We start from the raw sequence: 22,693 nt of genomic DNA, 5'->3' as shown, positions 1-22,693 counted from the left end.
TGATCATGCAGATAGGAGGGAGTGTCCGTGCGAGTTCTCACTGTTGACCCCAAATCCCATGATGTCTCCTGGCACCAGGTCAAACATGCTCAAGAAAACCCCCTGCTGTTCATCACCTACAACTGGCGATTCAGTACTCCTTAATGTTATACAGCACTTGGAAAAAGCACTGAGGATAGAAAAAGCACAATGTACTCGGGAGGATTTCAATGTCCAGTACAAAGAGTGTCAATTAATGACCACTTAAGGGCCATTTCCTGCCCAGCCTCAATTTCTAGGCTGCCAGAAGGAATTGAGAGGGAGGGGGAACTCAGTGATCCTGCTCCACCAACTACCTCCACTATGTTGCCCATCCATCAACCAGGCCTCACCTCCCCTCCTCATCCTAAGACCCTGACTTTTCTGGTCTTGCACTCCTGGAACTTAGACTATGGGGACTGCTTGTGGTTGCAGTGCAGTAAGATTGTTGGGTAGATCCTTGAGGCAGGGATTCCTCCAAAGTGAGGGGTGGATGCCCCATTTCCAATCAATTAACGCTGGTTGGAGCATTAAATGGCTGCAGGGTGGTCAGTATTGATGGGGATGTGTTCACATCTGACTCTTAGATGGTGGGAAGGGAAATTGCACCATCCAAAAATCTTGGCCGAGATGCCACCTGGTAAAGCTACAGCATAGGACAATGTGCATGCCAAACTGTGGAGATAGCATACAATGGACAGAGCTTAAGTGATCCCACAATTAATTGATCAGATCAAAGCTCTGCAGCTCTGTCACATCTAGTTATAAATAGGCGATCCACAGAACTATGTGTCAAAAGTAGATAGTGTAGATTAGAGACTGTTTACTGAAGAGTCCAGACTGAATATTGTTTTTCCTGAATAGTGTTCAATAAAGTTGTGTTGGACCTTCACCTGGCTCTTGCCCCCTTTATCTACTTCACCGCGTAGTGCACCTGAGTTAACAGGGGTTACTACAAACTGGTCAAGGTTAGTCAGGTTAAATCTACCCATCTTTCACTTTACAACATGGGCCTTTGATGACTGCATGAAGTTTGCACATTCTCCCTGTCTCTGGGTGGGTTTCCTCTGGGTGTTCCAGTTTCCTCTCTCAGTCCAAACATGTGCAGGTTAGGTGGACTGGCCATACTAAATTAGTCCTTAGTGTCTAAAGATGTGTAGGTTACGTGATTAGCAATGGTAAATGCACAAGGTTATGGGGAAATGTTGGAGGGGAGAGCCTAGGTGGGATGCTCTTTCAGGGAGTCGGTGTAGACTCGATGGGCCAAATGGCCTATTTCTGCAATGTATGGATTCTATGTAATGCTGAGGGTTTTTGCTTCAGAACTAATGTTCCCCGAGTCAAATAGTTCCAGTACAGCTGCAATACTGGCATCTACCTGCCCAAGAATGATCTGTCCAGATAATGCAGAACAAATCCAATCTGGCCAGTTATCTTATTAAAGCCATCTGTGTCCCCATGCAGCTTGACCTGGACTACATGCATGCTTAGGCTGATCGGGGACAAGTAATATTCACAACACAAAGAAGTACCAGGCAATGACCCTCCCTAACAAGGAAGAATTTAACTATCTCCCCATGATATTCAATGCCATTACCATTACTGAATTCCCCACTATTGTGGGGGATGATCTGGGGGGGTTACAATTGAAGCACAGACACGATGAGCCAAAGGGCCTCTTTTTGTGCTGTAAAACTCTATGAACAGAAACTTAACTAGACCAGGTACAAGAGCAGGTCAGAGACTTGGAATTCTGTGGTGAGTAATTCACCTCGTGATTCCCCAAAACCTGTCCATCAAGTCAGATGTGTGATGAAATACTCTTCACTTGCCTGGATGACTGCAACTCCAACAGCATTCAAGAAAGTCAACACTATGGGTGGCACGGTAGCACAGTGGTTAGCACTGCTGCTTCACAGCTCCAGGGATCTGGGTTCGATTCCCGGCTTGGGTCACTGTCTGTGTGGAGTTTGCACATTCTCCTCGTGTCTGCGTGGGTTTCCTCCGGGTGCTCCGGTTTCCTCCCACAGTCCAAAGATGTGCGGGTTAGGTTGATTGGCCATGCTAAAAATTGCCACTTAGTGTCCTGAGATGTGTAGGTTAGAGGGATTAGTGGGTAAATATGTAGGAATATGGGGGTAGGGCCTGGGTGGGATTATGGTCGGTGCAGACTCGATGGGCTGAATGGCCTCTTTCTGTACTGTAGGGTTTCTATGATTCTATGACTATGCAGAGCATAACAGTCCCTTGATTGGCACCTCAGCCACCACCTTAAATATTCATTCCCTCTTCTACCAACGCACAGTGGCAGCAGTGCACATCAACTGCAAGATACACTGCAGCAACTCACCAACTTCAATAGCACCTTACAACATCTACCACCTAGAAGGGTAAGGGCAGAAGATGCATAGGAGCAGCACCATCTGCAAGTTCCCCTGCAAGCCACACAACATTTTGACTTGGAACTACATCACTGTTCCTTTATTGCCGCTTGTTCAAAATCTTGGAACTCCTTCCTTAACAGCACTGTGGGTGTAGCTATACATGATGTGGAGATGCCGGCGTTGGACTGGGGTGAACACAGTATGAGTTTTAACAACACCAGGTTAAAGTCCAACAGGTTTTGGTATTTGCTACCAAATAAACCTGTTGGACTTTAACCTGGTGTTGTTAAAACTCTTACGGTGTACCTATACCACATGGACTGCAGCAGTTCAAGAAGGTGGTTCACCACCACTTTCTTGCGACAGTTAGGAATCAGCAATAAATGTTGGTCTTGCCAATGATACCTACATTACTTGATCCAATTAGAAAAAAAAAATCATCTGGTGCTAGCTAAAGAAATCAGATTTTATTTTAACCTTTTTCCTTTTGAAGTATTCCTGTGCCATAAACCAGTTGTCAGTGAATGCTGTAAACCAGCTCTTGCTAATCAAGCACTAAAATGTTTAATCAACACCTATAGGTGACTTGAGCTCTTCTCCCACCTTACGCCCTCCCTCTAGCCCACCAACTTTTTCCTCCTTGTGGGGAAGCATGTGACCTTCAATTAAGACCTCTCAACACCCTTTGAGATTGAAAAACTCCGATTGTTGCAGTTAGGTCCAGAAAGCTGCCACTCTTATATTTTAAACTGGGTCTTCGGAGACCAGCTGACTGTCCCATGCTCACTCATTTATCTTTCTCGTGTTTAACTGTTCTCCCTGTAAACTGGCTGTCCGTTGTGCCCCCATTCCACTGATGTGAATACTGGCCACAATAACTTTGGACAGTGCTTATGCAATGAACAGCAGGTGAAGATTTGGTTGGATACAGTGCAAGGAGAATGTCAGTCTGTAAGCTGCCACCATGATATTGGTCATGAACTCACAACTAAAACGTCCTTCTACCAACAGGTCAGCACAGTTACTGACTTCAGGAGGAGCAGGCTGATTAAGAACACACCACTAAGAAAGTGTCTTCCTAAATACAAATTATAAACGATGCAATAGGTTTATTTTCATCTGGACAACAGCTATTTGAGATTCACCTTATGAGAGTCATTGTCCAAAAATGTGGCAATTGGGATTCAAATAGCTGCACCCTACGACACATTTATTTGACTACAACAGCACACAGTTTGCAACAAACATTGACTTTTTTTGAGGGGGGGTGCAAGGGAGTTTTCAGGTATAGAAATTCTGCAGTTATTTGTTTAATTTAACTTTTTCTGTTTCTATAAAAGTTGCTGGAAGCTGACATGTATAGATGTGAGAATTTGTTCATCACTCCTTCACTTGAAGTGAAAATAATTCAAAGACCGAAGCCCTTAAATGAACCAGTTAACCACAATCCCTTTGTGAATATATTAAGTTGAAGATTTAAGTGCTGGGGAGTTGAACATTTTCTGTTTTGCGTACCCAGTATCCATGCCAGATTAGATAAACTTCAATACTGATTCAAGTTCTTTCCCTTCTGCTCATGCCCAACCAAAAATGTGCTGCTCCCACTGCAACAGTGGGACACTATATTTTCCATTTCTCACCTCAGTCAGCCCGTGGAGCTAATGACTTTATTTGTATAAATGGGGTTGTGTTTGAAGATGAATTAATAAAGATGATTTTAACGTTTAATTTTTCCATACCAAAACTTGTAACTTCATTTGAAACAAAAAAAACTTCCATATTGTGTTGTCAGGGTAGAGGAACTGAATGACAGCAATTGGAGGCAAATTCCAAATATGTGCAGAATAGATAGATTGGCCCCTTCGTGTCCCAAGATGTGTAGGTTCGGGGGATGAGCGGGGTAAATGTAAGGGGTTGCGGGAATAGGGTGGGAGTGGGCCTGGGAAAGATGCTCTATCGGAGAGTCGGTGCAGACTCGATGGACTGGATAGCCTCCTTCCGCACTGTAGGGATTCTATGAAATTCTTCAGTTTCAGTGTCCGATTTTAAATATTAGGCAAATATCAGTTGAACCAGTTTTGATCAGAGGTTATTTATAATAAAGTTGCTTTGCTTTGTGATAACTAGCTGACAAGCCAGTCACCTAAATTGGCAAGTGGAATGTTCCATCATAAAACTGATTTGAAAGTAATTTTTAAAATTAAAATATTTGCTTAGTTTTCAATAAAATATGAAATTCCAATAACTCTTCTTGAACATTCATCAGGTGTCTTCCATTCCATGCTGGCAGTTCATTGGTTGGATTAGTCAAATGCTGGCTACACTTGACAAAAAGGAAGCTAGTGTCATACACCACATCATAGAGGAGATTGCAGATTCCTACCCACAGGCCATTGTGTACCCGTTTATGATCAGCAGTGAAAACTATACCTTTGAATCATCTGCAAGTGGGAATAAGAACAAAGAATTTGTTGAGAGGTAAAAAGAAATACTGTTGTCCAATCACCCACTATTTTACTGAAAGACCTTTACAAATTGTAAATGTAGGAAATCATTTCATATTTGCAAAAATGCTTTTTGGAGGTTTCTAATGAATCTGAGTAATTCTCAGAATGGTGTCTCTAATCTCATTTAACAACAATTGCAACATAGACAATTATCCAAGGAATTTTTACAGGGGGCTGAGAAGAAACAAATTAAAAATATATACTTCTTGAGCTTCATAATTATTGAGAGAAATGGTGAATTGGAAGAGTTTAGCATGGATAAAGGTATCAGCAGTAATGGGACAGAAGTGGATGATGTGAATGTGAAAGCAAATATTGTGATGATTTGAATGTGGGGTTTGTAGGTCCTGTTATCGAGAAGTGCAACAAGGGAACAATAGGATATGGCATCAGCAGACATATGCAATCTGATCCAAACTTACGGATGATATCCAGGAACAATAGTATATTGATAAGAAAGGTGAAGAATAGTGGCAGTAATAATTCTGTGTGCCTTGGTGGGGCAGGAAGGTAATCCAAAGTGGTGACTTGGGTTTGACGGTTAGAAAGAGCAATCCCATTGGCTGGACACTAGAAGAGATATGGTAGAAGAGGATTGTTTAATCAGCATTCTCGAAAGCTGCTAAGAGGCCAAGGGGCAATTTAGGATAACAAATCACCAGACAGAATGCAATAGTGATGGACACCAATGTTCGGCAACAATTTTTAACAAACCTTCTCAAGATGTGGGTGTTGATGCCAATGCCGGATGCACCCCTTTAGTTTCCCATGTCATGATAGTGGTGAACCACTTTCTTGAACCGCTGCAGTCCACATGGTGATGGTGGACTGTTTTAGGTAGGGAGTTCCAGGATATTGATCTAATAACAATTAAGGATTGACAATATGTGTCCAAGTCAGGAACTTAAAAATAGTGATGTTCCCATTACCCATGTTCATTTAGTTGGTGGAGGCTGCAGGTTTGGCAGCTGCCACCAAAGAAGCCTTGTTGTGTTGCGAGAGTGCATTTTATTTATCATTGAACTGCAGACATGGCACCCTGGTGGTTGAATGAGTAAATGTTTAGGGCAGTAGCTAACGTGCTTCATAATGGGACAGATTGATCTTGGATGTTGTCAAACTTCTTGTGCTGTTGGCACAACTGCGCCCAACCAGGTAAATGCAGAATATTACATCATACTTCTGACATGCACTGTGTGGGTGATAGAGAGATTGTAAAGCATCAAGTAGTGGGCAATTTAGAGCAAAATAGCCAGCCACTGACCTACCCTCGTAACCCAGCCATTTATTTGGTTGTCCAGTTGAGTCTCTGGTCAATGGTGACATGCCCCCACCTCCAGGATGTTGCTGATGGGGATCTATTGAATGTCATGGGGAGATTGTTACATTCTCAGGTTTGAAATGATCATTGCCCAGCAATTGTGTGACGCAAATGTTACTTATCACCTAAGCCCGGATGTTGTCCAGGTCCTGATACATATGGGTATGGATTGCTTCATTTCCTGATGAATTGTTAATATAGCTGAATATAGTGCAATCATGCCTAATCTGAGAGGGAAGGTTATTAATGAAACATTTGTTGATATCTATGTCTAGGACAATGCCCTGAGGAAATAGTACAGGAATGATCTGGGACTGGGATCATTGGTCTCCAAAAAACGCAATCATCTTCCTTTGTGATTGGTATGACTCTAACCACTGAGTTTCTCTCCTGCCCTGCCTCCTCTATTTCTATTGATGATTTTTAAACATAGAAGCATAGAAAATTGGAGCAGGACTAGGCCATTCGTCCTATTGAGCCTGCTCCATCATTCAGTTTGATCCTCTGTCTCAATGCCTTACTCCCGCTCCTTCCCCAAAACCCTTGATGCCTTTAGTTTCTATAAATCTATCGATTTCTTTCTTAAGTACATATAGTGATTTGGCCTCCAGAGCCTAAATGGTAGAGAATTCCACAGGTTCAGCAGCCTCTGAGTGAAGAAATTTCTCCTCATCTCAGTCTTAAGTGGCCTACCTTGTATCCTGAGATCCTGAACCCCTTGTTCTGGACCCCCAATGATGGAAAGCGTTATTCCTGTATTCCGTTTGTCCAGTCCTGTCAGAATTTTATACATTTCAATGAGATCCCCTCTAAATTCCAGTGAATACAGGCTCAGTCCACCTAATCTCTCCTCACATAGCAATCGTATCTTTCCAGGAATCAGTCTTTAAACCTTCACTACACTCCCTCTATACCAAGTATATATTTTCTTAGGTAAAGAGACCAAAAACTCCAGTAGTTCCAGCAGAACCTCTGGTGCTATTCTTGGTCAAATGTTGCCTTGATTTCAAGAGCAGCCCCACTATGACCATGGTTTAGACCAAGGTTTTAATGGGATGTGGAGCAGAATGGTTCTGGTGGAACAAAATTCATCATTAGTAAGCAGGTAATTGGTGAGTAATTGCTGTCTGACAACCTGACTTTTACTTCATTGACGACTGGAAGGAGGCTGATAGGGCGACAATCGGTTAGATTGTATTTGACTTGCATTTTGTGGACAGGATGTACCTAAGCAGTCTTTCACACATTTAGTTAAAATAATTGTACCTAAGATGCACTCAAGTTACTTGAAAGAACGAAGATGGGAACTGCACCAGAACATTGGCAGGGCATTTAAGGAAGAGGTGAGAGAACATTTGATCAAGTCAGTAATGGCAAAGGTTTTGTGATAGCATAGGTAAACTACAAGAAAAAAAGTTGGAACTTGAAGGGTGAATTCGTTGAAGGTACAGAAGTTTATTTTTTGGGGGAAAGATGTTGGGCATCATGTGAATTAGCAGAGAGGAGGGAGATATGTGTGGGAGATGCACAAGAAAGTGACCACCTATCGTCTTTTTGGTAATCAAGAGGTGGAATTGAAGAAGTAGTGAGAAATCTTGGCATCAAGTAAGTGGCTGTAGTTGTGGGCATGAGTTTGTGTGAAGGGTAAGATTTACTGCAGGTGTGAAGATGGTAAAGTTAGATGACTTTGGTCAGGCTTCCCACCCTTGGTTTTTTAATGCAACAAATGATATGTAAATGTGAGTTGTATTAAAAGTTCTTTTATGTTGATCTATAGAATCTAGCCTATCCGATCATGAACATTGTGTTTTTCTCTCCAGGTTGAAAACTAAACTGAATAAAGAGGGAGTAGTTGAAAATTTCATTCATTCCTTAGAACAGCTGAGTAATCCAGACTTGCTCTTTAAGGTAATTTTCAGAATTTAGATATTTCTTAATAATTCATGCCATACAATTCAACAACAAAGCAACATTTTGTTCTTTCACAGGACTGGGTTAACGATTTCAGGAATCAACTAGAAATGAAAGTGAAAAATAAAAAGCTTCTCAAAAACATGTATGATGAGATGTACTCAAATTTAGCATCTTTCCAATCTCCAGGAATTGGAGCATTCAGAACAAGATATGCTCAGGTTGGTGAATGTTAATCAATAAATGTTTTGTCCAAAAGATCAGTGTTGCAAGCTATTCCTTCACTTCTGGGATTGGATCTGATTAGGGAAAGGGGGCTTCTAAAAGGGGAGTCAGTGGTGTAGTGGTAATTTCACTGGATAAATAATCCAGCGGTATAGGCTGATGCTCTGGGGATGATGTGGGTTCAAATCCCACCATGGGAGCTGGTGGAATTTAAAATCAGTTATTAAATGTGAAATTGAAAGCTACTCTCGGTAATGATGATTGTGAAACTATTGTTTCTTATCATTAAAAACCCATCTGGTTCACTAATGTCCTTTAGGGACGGAGATCTGCCATTCCTTACCCACCTGCCCTACTTGTGGTTGACTCTTAACTGCCCTCTGAAATAGCCTACCACGCCACTCAGTTCAAGGGAAATTAGGGATGGGCAACGAACACTGGTCTTGCCAGTGACACTCATCCCATGAAAGAATTTACAAAATGTAAATGCAATTATTCAAAATTAAGTAATACTTGCAGATTGTTAAACTTAGGAGTGAGAGACAGACTTCATAAACATATGTGGTCTGAATTAAACAATTCAAGGTTATTTCAAGAATTTCTTTCTGTGGTCCATTTAGTGTTGTTTCAATTGTTTAATATTTTATAATTTTTTTGTGTAGCTTATAAAATGCACTGTGACTTGAGTAATATTCTTGCACCCACATGCTATGATCATTAAAGTGTGTACTGTACACAAATGCCACAAGAGTACATTTCAAATTCAGCAAACTCAAAATAATTTATAATTTTGCTTCTATTTTTTTTCCCCTACATCTGATATTGTGTCTCCCCACATTGGTCAACAATTGCTGCCGGGGCTAGTGTTCAAATGCTGAAGCAACATTTAAAATTGCCTATCTGTAAATCAATCTGGAGGACAGGAAAGTTTGAGGACAAAATAATTTTGACCGTCAACATTTTGGCCTGCTCCCAGCCATCCAGCAAATAGTGTTGAAAATAAAAATATAAGATGGGTTAGAAAGTTCAGTCAAAATGTTGATATCCTGAGAACATAGATTGTATCAGGCAGGGATTCACATTCCAAAGGTTGCAAACAGATCTGACTACATTTCCAACTGTCTTTTGCAGTTGGTTGGCCGTGAATGATATAATTTCTCAATATCATAACAGTACCTTTTGTTTTCTGGAATTAATCATAATATATTTCTCTCTCTCCTGCCTTGCCAATTTTCACTCTTACTCTTGCCTCTTTCTGAAGGTATTAAGTTTTTTTTAGCTATGGTTCCAATGGTAGCAGACATCCAGATACCCCAAGTGGAGTGAGCCTAGACTGTGAATGCCATCCATCAGTTTGACTGTGGAGGCATCACAGCTGAGTCCAGTTCTCTCCTCATCCAATGTGTACATGAGCCAGTGTTTCATAGGGATTGTAAGATAGTAATCTGGAGCAGAAATTTGCGCAAACTTTCTTCTCCCCACCGCAGATCGATCAGGCTTATTGTAGCATCAGCTCTGACGAAGGATCAGCCTGACTTGAAATGTTGGCCCTTATTTTCTCTCCACAGATGCTGTCAAACCTGCTGAGATTTTCTAGCATTTTCTGTTTTTACTTCAGATTCCAGCATCCGCAGTATTTTGCTTTTATCCTAGTGTTTAACTCGCTGCCAATTCTCTTCAAGGAATGCCTACCTTGAAGAAGTACTGCTCTTCTCTCCAACAGGATCTGTTTGCCTATTTTACCCTGTCCACCTTCATTGCTTTCCATTTCCCTCCTGGTGTTCGACAAGATGTTTACCAAAACTCGCTTTCACAGCCACATTGCCTTCCTCAGCGACTGTCCCCGTCTCTGACTTACCCCACGTGGATGCCAACTGAAGTTCCATCCCTCATCTTTCCAATCCACCCAGGATTACAGGTATCTCCAGGACATTCAATGTTCCTTGGACTGTTTTTCTCGCAGCATCCTGAGACCGTACCATGCACCGACATATGCAGACACTTGATTTCTCTCTCCATCAGCACCGACTCACTCCATCTCAAAGCTGTCCTTGTCCCCAGTTTCACATCATTCTTCATTTTGTCTGACACCTTCTCTTCCAGCTCTGACGAAGGGCCATCCTGACTTGAAACGTTAGCTCTATTCTCTCTCCACAAATGTTGTCAGATTTTCCAGCATTTTCTGTCTTTGCCATTGTTATTGTAGCATCCTTAGTCATCTAATTTAGCATAGGCTGGAAACCAAATCTTGTATCTTCATGATTTGCATGATTCACTTTAAACACTTTAGGAATTAGTTTTATTCTTTTTTCAAAGTATGGCAGGCATTAATTTCAGATGTAAAGGTACTTTTAGATTTGTTGCGTCTGTTTGTCTTTATCCTCTTAACCTACACAACCAGAACATATTAAAGTTATCAGTTTTGCAGTTGTGTGTATTTATTGTAATCCTTTTTTTAAAACTTTAGAAATTCAAAAAGGCTTTTGATCAATACTTTGGAAAAGGAGGCTCAAAATTACTGGACATGAATGTAACAACACTTACTGAAGCAACAAAGAAAATCCTGGAGAGCGTAAGCAACAAACCGTACGAACCACCTGGGAACCTGAAAGAGTACTCACCATGGATGAGTGAATTCAAGCCTGAGTATCTGAGGAATGAATTAGAAATTCCTGGCAAGTTCCATTCTCTTAACCTGACACACTATACTTTAAATTGATTATACGTATTGTTTTAGTTTATCTTCATAACTTTGCTGAAAGGAACTTTTGTAATGCGTTTATGAATATTAACTAGAGAATGACAAAAATATACTTCCACTTACATGTTTGCTCAAATAGTGAGCGCTTGGCAAGTTTTTAATCTTTAAACGTTTAAAGCTGTAATTCTCTTCAATATTGTTCAAATAATTTGACAGTGAAAGGAAACTTGTGCTTTTGTTCTAAAATTGGAGCACTTTTTCTGGTCCTAGTTATATGCAAATCCTGTTTCACAATATTGTCCTCTTTGGAAATTTATAATAAAGATTTCATGCATTCTGAAGGGGAAACAAAAGCAAAGAAATCAAATGGCAGGAGTAAAATTTAAGACTAAGGTGGTTCACTGAGCTTGGAGCATTGTTGCTGATGACACTCATTGCAAATGTTGTGCAGTGTGTTTACAATCAGCACAAAAGCTTATGACATTTCTTCAAAAAAATGTGGTTGTTAAACATTTAGAGAAGAAGGGAGTATTTTCTGGTGAGCTGGCCTTTTGTTAGCATTGATCTTAGGAGCAACTTGGCCGAGACTGTCATTTATTGTTGTTAAAACCCATATGGTTCAATCTTTCCCGATAGGGAAAGAAATCTGCTATCCAGACTTGGTCTGGCCTACATGTGACTCCAGAGCCACAGCAATGTGGTTGACTCTTAACTGCTCTCTGAAATGGCCCTGCGTGCCATTCAATTCAAAGGAAATTAGGAATGGACAACAAATACTGGCCTTTTCAACAACTCCCTATTCCCATGAAAGAATAAAAACATAGAGGAATTGAAAAGTATATGAGAAAATAAATAATATCCAAAAAGCTTTTCCTTCTCATTTAGGTCAAGAAACTGATATAAATCAGATGTCAATAATAGTTTATTTTCCCATCTAGGACAATATGATGGCAAATCCAAGCCGATGCCAGAATACCATGCACGAATCACGGGATTTGATGAAAGGGTATAAATTACTTTAAATTTTTAAGTACCTGCAAACATATTTTGAGAGTCTTTTTAAGGAAATTGTAATGCATGCGGTGATCTAAGCTCATTTAAGATGGCCAAATCATTGGAAACTGTTCCAAGCACAAAACTGAGGCTGCCAGAACTGAAACAAAAACAAAATTTTCATCACAACAGTCAAGCAGCATCTATGGGAAGACCAGTTGTGTTAATGTGGGCACTCATCAACCAGGCACGATAAAGAGAAGACAGCTGCAAATCAATTCTTTGGCAATGCATACACTGCTTTTATATTACAAACTTCTATTTCATATCATTACAATATACGCTGAAAATTCAAATATTTTGCCATTTGCATGTAAAAGTATTACTGCAACCCTCAATGGAACCTGCAGTAACACTGCAATAAAGTTACTGTGAAAATCCCCTAGTCGCCACATTTCGGTGCCTGTTTGGGTACACTGAGAGGTCATTTAGCATGGCTAATGCACCTAACTAGCACATCTTTTGAACTGTGGGAGGAAACTGGAGCCCCCGGTGGAAACCTGCGCAGACACGGGGAGAACGTGCAAACTCTGCACAGACAGTGATCCAAGCAGGAAATTGAACCCAGGTCCCTCGCGATATGAGGCAGCAGTGCTAACCATTGTGCTTAGATTCAAACTTCACAAATATTTTTCTTTCATTGTTGCATTTTTATTTGAACATCACAAACATGTGTGCCTCGTAAAATAAATATAAAATTGATATGTAAGTGAGATGATGCATTACTATTCCAGTAGGCATTTTTGTGACTTCCTGTTTACAGTCATTCAGTTGTGCTGAACCAAAACTTTTTCGGGAATGATATTTAATTAGAAACATGAAACATAATTATTGTATATCAGAATTATAATAGCTGGATTAACAATTCAGGTAACAAAGGAATGAGATTCTTTGGTGAGAAAGTGTCATTTGCAATTAAAACCTTTGCTGTTGTTAGTAGTAGGTTGGACAGTGTTCCAGATTCAATATCACATGCCAGCTCACTCTCACTGCAGTGGTAATAACATGAATGTATTTTAATTACTGCCTCCATGATTTTATCCAGATAAAAGTTATGAGCTCCATAAGGAAGCCAAAGCGCCTGATAATTCGTGGCAATGATGAAAAGGAATATCCTTTCCTTGTGAAAGGTGGTGAAGATTTACGACAAGATCAGCGAATTGAACAACTATTTGACATCATGAACATTATCCTTTCTCGTGATGCAGCTTGTAGTCAAAGAAGCTTGCAGTTGAAGACTTATCAAGTTATTCCTATGACATCGAGGTACAGTAATTAGATTAAATCAAAAATGGTTATTCTTGGAAATTGACAGTCATTCATTTTATCAATGCTAAGTATCAGCTCTAAATAATTAAAATTAAAACTGTTGAATGATCCCATACTTCTTAGTAAGAAGTCTCACAACACCAGGTTTCTTACGCCGGCATCTCCACACCCATACTTCTTCCCAGGGACACTAATACTCTCCAATCAGTCAGGATGATGCTTTCCCACAGTACAGCTTTGAAACTTGTGTAACTCCTTTGGCTCTGGAAATATTCACAGATAACTGACATGCGCTGACTTAAATGTATATATAGTTTGCCGTAGGTTAGTTTCTTCCTCCTGTGACTGGTTTAAATCTCACCTTAACATGCTTCACTTTACAAAACGGTTTTAGCTTATTTCTTCCAAAAATGTAGATTTTAGAAACACACAAAAAAAGTACTTTCAATGGGAAATGCCCTTTGATCTAGCTTGAAATGCACATTTAAATGCTGTTTTAATTGTGAACATGATACTGCAGCAATAATCATTGCTGCAATCATCAAATAATTTTTACAGTAATTTCAATAAGAGAATTTAATAACTTAATCACCAGTGGGATTACTTGCCTTTTACTTGTTTTCATTCCCTTCCATAAACTTTCATCACCAAGTTTTCCCTGTGTCTGCATGAATTTCCTCTGGGTGCTCTGGTTTCCTCCCACAGTCCAAAGATGTGCGGGATAAGTGGATTGGCCATGAAAAATTGCCCCTTCGTGTCTAAGGGGATTCACAGAGTAAATAAGTGAGGTTGCGGGGATAGAGCCTGAGTGGGATTGTTGTCGGTGCAGGCTCAATGGGCTGAATGACCACCTGCACTGTAGGGTTTCTACACTTCTATGATTCTATGTTTTAAGGCACAGGTTAAAAAAAACATGGTTCACATGGAGTGAAATAGATCATTGCAGCTTCTCTTCTTGCTTTCTTTATCCTATCAGAAGAACAATGCTAAAAATACTCACCCAACAGATTTCTGTTAGGATTTAAACAAGTAACAGATTAAGCAATAGATTTGATAAGAGCTGAGTAAACTACTGTTTATATGATCCACATTTAACTCTGGGGAAAGCAGCTGCTTATAGTCAAATTATAAACATGAGTATAAAGACCATATTTATGATTTCATTACAAATAGTGAACAGAGGAAGCGTTCCCTAAAGTGGATGTTTCCAGTGCTTTTGTATTTCTGAAATAATATAAATATTTAATAACTAGATTTTCCTGAAAAAAAATCAACCTGTATTTTTGCAGCCTTAAAAGATTATATGATATGTTTAATAATGTTGATGATACATGGCAGGAATATTACATAAGATAATTTTTATGACATTTCAGAAATAGTAATTGTGTCATTTGTTTTTTCTTAAGACTTGGTTTGATAGAGTGGCTAGACAACACATGCGTAGTCAAGGATTTTCTTTTAAGCAACGTGACTGAGGATGAGAACAAAAGGTAATATTCAAAATGATCAGATGCAGCACCAAATGCAAACTCAAAGGCAATTAAGAACCAAGTCTATAGGGTAAAAGTCATGGCTAGTCCATGAGATAAGACATGGAATTTAGTGCGGTGAAGTTTGGGGGACAAAAGCTTCAGACGATCCAAGCAATTAATTTTATTGCATCATTTTAATTTGCACTTGTTTGCTAGAATTCCTAACCCAAATTTTTTGTGATTTATTTTCTGTGGCCAGACATCTAACTTTCCCTTGCCATTTAGTTTTTTTTGTGTGGCAAGTTACTGAAAATGTGAGATGATATGAACTGGATTTTGCAGTTAGCAGCAGTGAATCAATGGTGGTCAGCATTAATCTCACAGAAAGTTGCCCACAGAGATCTAACAATCTCTTACAGCATGGATTTCAACTTTCCCAATGCAGTTTGAATCTGGCCTCAAGTAGAGGGGAATTGTCAGGCATCCCGCATCAATGATGTCAGTAAGGCAGGGTACGCAGCTGATAATACTTAAGAAGCTACCAAACAGGACTATTTGCACGCCAAACAGCATAAACAGCAAGTGATAGACAGAGCTAAGCGATCCCACAACCAACAGATCAGATCTAAGCTCTGCAGTCCTACCACATCCAGTCGTGAATGGTGGTGGACAATTAAACAGCTCACTGGAGGAGGAGGTTCCACAAGTATCCCCATCCTCAGTGATAGAGAAGCCCAGCACATCAGTGCAAAAGATAAGGCTGAAGCATTCGCAGCAATCTTCAGCCAGAAATGCCAAGTGGATGATCCATCTCAGTCTCCTCCTGTGGTCCCCAGCATCACAGATGCCAGTCTCCAGCCAATTCAATTCACTCCACGTGATATAAGAAACAATTGGAGGCACTGGATACTGCAAAGGCAATGGGCCCTGATAACATTCTGGCGATAGTACTGAAGACTTGCCGCTCCCCTTGCCAAGCTCTTCCAGTACAGTTAGAACACTGGCATCTACTCTAAAATGTGGAAAATTGCCCAGGTATGTCCTGTTCACAAAAAGCAGGACAAATCCAACCCAGCCAATTACTGCCCAGTCTATTCTCGATCACCAGTAAAGTGATGGAAGGGGTCATCAACAGTACTATTAAGCAGCACCTCCTTAGCAATAACCTACTCAGTGACGCCCAGTTTGGGTTTTGCCAGGGTCACTCAGCTCCTGACCTCATTACAGCCTTGGTTCAAACATGGACAAAAGAGTTGAATTCCAGAGGTGAGGTGAGAGTGACAGCCCTTGACATCAAGGCCGCATCCGACCGACTGTGGCACCAAGGAGCCCTAGTAAAACTGGAATCAATGGATATTGGGGGCAAACTCTCTGATAGTTGGAGTCATACCTGGCACATAGGAAAATGGTTGTGATTGTGGAAAGTCAGTCTTCTCAACTTCAGGACATCTCTATAGGAGTCCCTCAGGGTTGTGTCCCTAGGCCCAAACATCTTCAGCTGCTTCATCAGTGACTTTCCTTCTGTCATAAGGTCAGAAGTGGGGATGTTCACTGTGGATTTCTTTTTTTTTCTTAAAATGGAAGGCTGGGGATAACCTAATAGACGTCTTTAAAATTATGAATGGTTTGATAAAGAGGTTACAGAGAGAATGCTTCCTCTTGTGGCAAAATAGCATAACTAGAGGCCATCAATATAAGATGGACACCAAGAAATCCATTTTGGAATTCAGAAGAAATTTCTTTACCCAAAGAGTGGTAAGAATATGGAACTCGCTACCTCTGACATTTAAGGGGAAACTAAACAAGTCTATGAGGGAGAAGGAAATAGTTATAATGGTAGATTTAGATGAGAAAAGATGGGAGGAAGCTCAAGTGGAACATGAGCACCATCGTGGATTAACTGGGCCAAATTACATTTCAATTTTGAATTTCCACTCTTTTCTGCACATGTGCCAACTCCCAAAGTTGCTGTCAGTTTCATGGAGTAATGACGTTGACTGCTGATAGTTTTACTGCTGTTATCACAGCAAGATCTAGCCCAATTTCGCAATAAGGGAAACTGGGCATCTTGGATCAGAGTGAACAGGGCGTGGAATTGTGGCCAGAATTTTCCAATCGTTCCTGCCAGTGGGTACTTTCGGTCCTGCTGATGGCAAACCCCCACCACTGGTTTCCCAGCACCAGGTGTACATTCAACAGAAGCCCTGTTGACACCAATGGCACCAGAAAAATCCACCACTAATATCTCCTTAATTAATCAAATTGGCGGATTATGAAAGTAATTGTTCAAGGACTGAGAAAGAAGTCAATTAGAGTGGGTGAATTCAATGTCAAATTGGGTACAGAATGCAATAGAGGTAAAGAAAGATTGATTAAGACAGAAAAAAAAGAGGCAAAGGAAAGGTCTAAAAAAGTAAAATTTTAATTTTTTTTAAGAAAGAAAAAGACTCCACAAAAAATTAACTGGCAGTAATGAACATTTATCACAACATTTAAACTGTAGTCAGACTGAATCAGAAAAACAGCTTTGTGGCAAGTTTAGTTCATATCCACTGTGCAAATACAGCAACTTCCCAACATTTAATGCATTTCAATGATGAAACAGACAGCAAAACGTTGTTTTCCACAAGTAATAGCAGAGTGGTGCATCTCACAGCAGTTTTTGGGTTTCTACATTTACCTCCACATCTGCCCTTGTCTGAAGTTGCTGAAGCATTTGTGTGTAAATGACAGCAAGATAACCAGATATTTGATAGCAAATTATGACTCCGGTTCAAAATTTTTGTCTATGGAGTTAACTGTTTAGAAGGATTTAGCTGCTGTGCTTAACTTACTAATACTATGAAAATGTCCATGAGTTTTTAAACAATTTGATCACAGACTTGCCAGTGTAATATATACAACTCCTTTAATAATAACAAAAATATATTTATTTCAAATTTAAAGGTTTTATTTGACTTGGTTTCTGATCATAAAATTAATATTTCAACAAAGGCTTTGCATAATAAGTCACTTATGTTTATTTCAATTTCCAAACTGCCAAGAAGACAGTCACCCAGGGAACTGTTTAATGGGTGGCTACAAAAGATATCAGGATCAAAGAGTGATCAATATGGACTTATGTACATGTGAGTACAATTTGCCTTGGAATATAACTTTGACTTTTAAGAATTTAGCTTCAGTTGGTTTCAACATCATATGCTGACTCAGACTGAATGATCTGATTAGTTCAAATCTAGTTGAAAGAATGTTTTAGAGGCAAGCAGTTGAAGCCATGTATCAATTAAGTGAATTAAAAAGTAGAAAAAACTTGATGAATCCACTTATCAGCCCTTTTTAAAGCCATTACTTTGTCTCCAGGGCTTAGTTATCAAAAGCAAAAAAGGTTGCAGTACTACATGGAAAAGGGAGAGGTGCAACGGTCCAACGTAAGATTATCTTCCAGAGAGCAACAAAGACAATGGCCTCCTAGTGTTGGAAAATCTAGAACTAGGAATCGCTGTTTAAAAATAAGAAGTCACTCATTTCAGACAGAGCTGAGGAGAATGTCTTTCTCTGAGGGCTTCAACAAACAATGGAAGCAAAGTCTTTGGATATTTTTAAGGTCGAGCTAGATAGTTTCTTGATTAACAATAGGGGTGAAAAGTTATTGGGGGTTGGCAGGAATCTGAGGTTGAGGTTACAAACAGATCAGCTGTGATCTTATTGAATAGCGGAGCAGGTTCAAGGGGCCAAGTACCTACTCCTTATTCATACATGCATATGTAGTAAATCGTTCCCTTGCTTGACAAACATTTTTAAATTTAATCCGTCAGAATTATTAAGGTGCCTAATAGTTTAAAGTTTTTCCCTTACAGGAAAGCCAGTCGAACTGAAACAGTAAAAACCTTCAGAGATTGTGAACGAGCCGTACCACAAGATCTGTTAAGGTGAGTAAAGGTGTTGCACAAATAATTGATCATGTTGTGTTATAATTGTCGATTACTTGTACAACTAATTTGACTGCTCTCACCACTTCTCCATTATTTAAGTTACCTTTCTCTCGTAAACTAATTGTTTGCTGGAGGTTGATGGAGAATTCTATGTTGCATCCCATCAGTTTCCTATTTTGACTGTAGTTTGATGTACCTTAAACTATAACTAATGCTGTCTTGATTAATGCCCAAAACTCCTATCTTCACGTTCACTGTCTTGTCTGTGTACCCATGTGATTTAGTATGGTCAAGACTTGCAGGTTAAAAACCATGCTTGTCTATTCTTTGAAAGCCGGAACATTGGTTATGAGACTCTCTTTTTGAAAACTTTAATTGGGGTTGTTTAAACTGCAGTTGAATGATGATCGTAAGGTGTGAGATCCAAAGATTAAATCTCCATGAACCAAGAAGTCTTCTCATCCTTTGTTTTTTCTTCTAAATAATTTTATGTACATCCTAAATTTAATGTACTTTGATACACTATAGAAAACAAGTCCACAGAAAACAGCTCAATTGTGTTGCTTCTAAGCAAATTGCCAATGTTTCTTAGGGTTATTTTCAATCCAATAGGGGTAAGTCATCAGCATGAAGTTATTGAATTTTAAAAAATTATTGTGTGCCTGTGTGAACACTTAACAGATATTAGCATGGGTCAATTTGCAGCATTCTTGACTCTGAGTCAGAAGTCCAATCTAGGACTGAAACTCATAACCTAGTTGGTAAACTAATCAGACATTTTAGCATAATAGTGAGGAAATGCTGCAGTGTCTTTCTGGTGGAATGGCAAACAAAAGCTGCTCGGGTGGATATAAAATATCACAAGATTTGGTATCGTGACTAATACTTATTTCTCAACCAACATTATGAAATTAGACTAATTGATCACTTAGCTCATTTTCTATTTGTGGGGATTGTACACCAACTGATTTCTAGAGTTGTCTAACAAAGGGGTGACATGGTGGCACAATGGCTCTGCTGCCTCACAGCGCCAGGGCCCAGGTTCAATGCTAGCCTTGGGTGACTATCTGTGTGGAGTTTGCACATTCTCCCCGTGTCTGCATGGGTTTCCTCCGGGTGCTCCGGTTTCCTCCCGCCGTCCAAAGATGTGCGGGTTATGTGGATTGGCCATGTTAAATTGCCCCTTAGTTTCCAAAGATGTGTTAGGTTAGGTGGATTAGCCATGGTAAATTTGTGGGGTCGCATGGTAAGGTGGGGGAGGGGTGGGCCTAGGTAAGATGCTCTTTCGGAGAGTTAGAACATAGAACATTACAGCGCAGTACAGGCCCTTGGGCCCTCGATGTTGCGCCGACCAGTGGAATCAATCTAAAGCCCCTCTAATCTACACTATTCCAATATCATCCATATGTTTATCCAATAACCATTTGAATGCTCTTAATATTGACGAGTCCACTACTGCTGCAGGCAGGGCATTCCACGCCCTTACTACTCTCTGAGTAAAGAACCTACCTCTAATGTCTGTCCTATATCTCTCACCCCTCAATTTAAAGCTATGTCCCCTCGTGCTAGCTATCACCATCCGAGAAAAAGGCTCTCACTATCCACCCTATCTAATCCTCTGATCATCTTATATGCCTCTATTAAGTCACCTCTTAACCTTCTTCTCTCTAACGAAAACAACCTCAAGCCCCTCGGCCTTTCCTCATACGATTTTCCCACCATACCAGGCAACATCCTAGTAAATCTCCTCTGCACCCTTTCCAACACTTCCACATCTTTCCTATGATACAGCGACCAGAACTGTACGCAATACTCCAAATGCGGCCGCACCAGAGTTTTGTACAGTTGCAGCATGACCTCCTGGCTCCGAAACTCAATCCCTCTACCAATAAAAGCTAACACACCGTACGCCTTCTTAACAACCCTATCAACCTGGGTACCAACTTTCAGGGATCTATGCACATGGACACCCAGATCCCTCTGTTCATCCACACTACCAAGTATCTTACCATTAGTCCTGTACTCTGTATTCCTGTTACTCCTTCCAAAGTGAATCACCTCACACTTTTCCACATTAAACTCCATTTGCCACCTCTCAGCCCAGCTCTGCAGCTTATCTATGTCCCTCTGTAACCTGCCACTTCCCTCCGCACTGTCTACAACTCCACCGACTTTAGTGTCATCCGCAAATTTACTAATCCATCCTTCCATGTCCTCATCCAGGTCATTAATAAAAATGACAAACAGCAGTGGCCCCAAAACAGATCCTTGCGGTACACCACCAGTAACTGAACTCCAGGATGAATATTTCCCATCAACCACCACCCTTTGTTTTCTTACAGCTAGCCAATTCCTGATCCAAACCACTAAATCACCCTCAATCCCATGTGTCCGTATTTCCTGCAAAAGCTTACCATGGGGAACCTTATCAAACGCTTTGCTGAAATCCATATACACCACATCAACCGCTTTACCCTCATCCACCTCTTTGGTCACCTTCTCAAAGAACTCAATAAGGTTTGTGAGGCACGACCTACCCTTCACAAAACCGTGCTGACTATCCCTAATCAAATTATTCCTTTCTAGGTGATTATAAATCCTATCTCTTATAATCCTTTCCAATACTTTGCCCACAACAGAAGTAAGGCTCACCGGTCTATAATTACCAGGGTTGTCCCTACTCCCCTTCTTGAACAAGGGGACAACATTTGCTATCCTCCAGGTTGGTGCAAACTTGATGGGTCTCCTGCGACACTGTAGATATTCTATGGTTCTATAATAACGATGGCTACACTAGGGAAAAAAGTTATTCATTTGGCTATGAAACACTCTGAACGTCTTGAGGTGAGATATAAATGCAATTTATTTTTTGCACGAGTACTGTATTATGTATTAAGTCTGATAGTGCAGTTGGCTGTGTTGGCAATAAGAAGCAGCTTGTATTTATATAGTGCCTTTAACATAGTAAAAAATCCCAAGACACTTCACTTCGCAGGAGCGTTATAAAGCAAAACTTGACACTGTCATGGGAAGCGGAATTTTGGATGATCTTGAGAATTACAGAATGTAGAGTAAGACAGGCCAGCCAGCAGTGCATTAGAATAATCCAGCCTAGAGGCAACAAAGACATCACTTCTCTCTACATTAAATTTCATCTGTCACATGTTCACCTATTCCATCAGCCTGTCTATTCACTCTTGAAGCCTAAAATTATTCTACACAAGATGCGCTATGATTGAGTTTTGTGTCATCTGCAAATTTTGAAATCGTACCCTGTACATGCAAACCTACACCATTATTATAGATTGAGAGAAGCAGTGGTCCTAGAAGACCCCACTTTCTTCCTTCTAGTCCAAAAACAACCATTCACCATTACTGTTTCCTGCCCGTGAGCTAACTTTGCATCCCTGCTGCCACTATTGCTTTATTCTCCAGGCTTCAACTTTGCTGGCAAGCCTATTATGTGGTACTTTATCAAAGTCTTTTGGAATTCCGTGTACATTGCATCAAATGCATTGCCCTCATTAACCCTCTGTTACCTCATCAAATACCTATCTAGTAGTTAAACACAATTTCTCTTTAACAAATCCAGCTGGCTTTCCTTACATAATCCATATTTATCTCAGAGGCTGATAATTTTGTCCCGAATTATCATTTCTTAAAAGGTTTTCTATCAGGGTTAAAGTGATTGACCTGTCGTTGCTGGGTTTATCCTTGCATCCTTTTTTGAACAATTTTCCCCGGCCTTCTTGCTCGACTCCAATATCCATAGAGGATTGGAACATTATGTCAGTATATTCAGAGTTTCCATTCTTGCTTCCCTCAACATCTCATCTAGTTCTAATGACTTGTACAGCCAGCCTTTATAGTAGCTACCCATTATCAATTTTTAGTCCATTC

General features: G+C 40.2%; 1 protein-coding gene and 1 long non-coding RNA gene across 6 annotated transcripts in view; one reads left to right on the top strand and one right to left on the bottom strand.

The window, feature by feature from the left end:
• Positions 1-22,693, top strand: part of prkdc (protein kinase, DNA-activated, catalytic subunit) — a 219,777-nt gene that overhangs the window by 174,060 nt on the left and 23,024 nt on the right. For 3 of the 5 annotated variants that reach the window (XM_078216124.1, XM_078216123.1, XM_078216121.1), the window contains exons 74-82: positions 4,669-4,880; positions 8,051-8,138; positions 8,219-8,362; positions 10,834-11,041; positions 12,006-12,073; positions 13,166-13,386; positions 14,796-14,879; positions 17,906-17,989; positions 18,719-18,790. In XM_078216124.1, coding sequence (XP_078072250.1) covers positions 4,669-4,880; positions 8,051-8,138; positions 8,219-8,362; positions 10,834-11,041; positions 12,006-12,073; positions 13,166-13,386; positions 14,796-14,879; positions 17,906-17,989; positions 18,719-18,790 — 1,181 coding nt within the window. Of the gene's footprint in view, positions 1-4,668; positions 4,881-8,050; positions 8,139-8,218; positions 8,363-10,833; positions 11,042-12,005; positions 12,074-13,165; positions 13,387-14,795; positions 14,880-17,905; positions 17,990-18,718; positions 18,791-22,693 lie in introns of those variants that run through there. The other 2 variants (XM_078216122.1, XR_013498316.1) reach the window with 2 other exon arrangements.
• Positions 14,135-22,693, bottom strand: part of LOC144495746 (uncharacterized) — a 78,159-nt gene continuing 69,600 nt past the window's right edge. Inside the window, exon 3 of the long non-coding RNA XR_013498318.1 lies at positions 14,135-14,147. This is a non-coding gene — a long non-coding RNA (uncharacterized LOC144495746). The remainder of the gene's footprint in view (positions 14,148-22,693) is intronic.

The sequence above is a fragment of the Mustelus asterias genome, chromosome 7 (genome assembly GCF_964213995.1).
Source record: "Mustelus asterias chromosome 7, sMusAst1.hap1.1, whole genome shotgun sequence".
Taxonomy (NCBI): Eukaryota; Metazoa; Chordata; class Chondrichthyes; order Carcharhiniformes; family Triakidae; genus Mustelus; species Mustelus asterias.
This window is presented reverse-complemented; position numbering and strand designations above follow the sequence as displayed.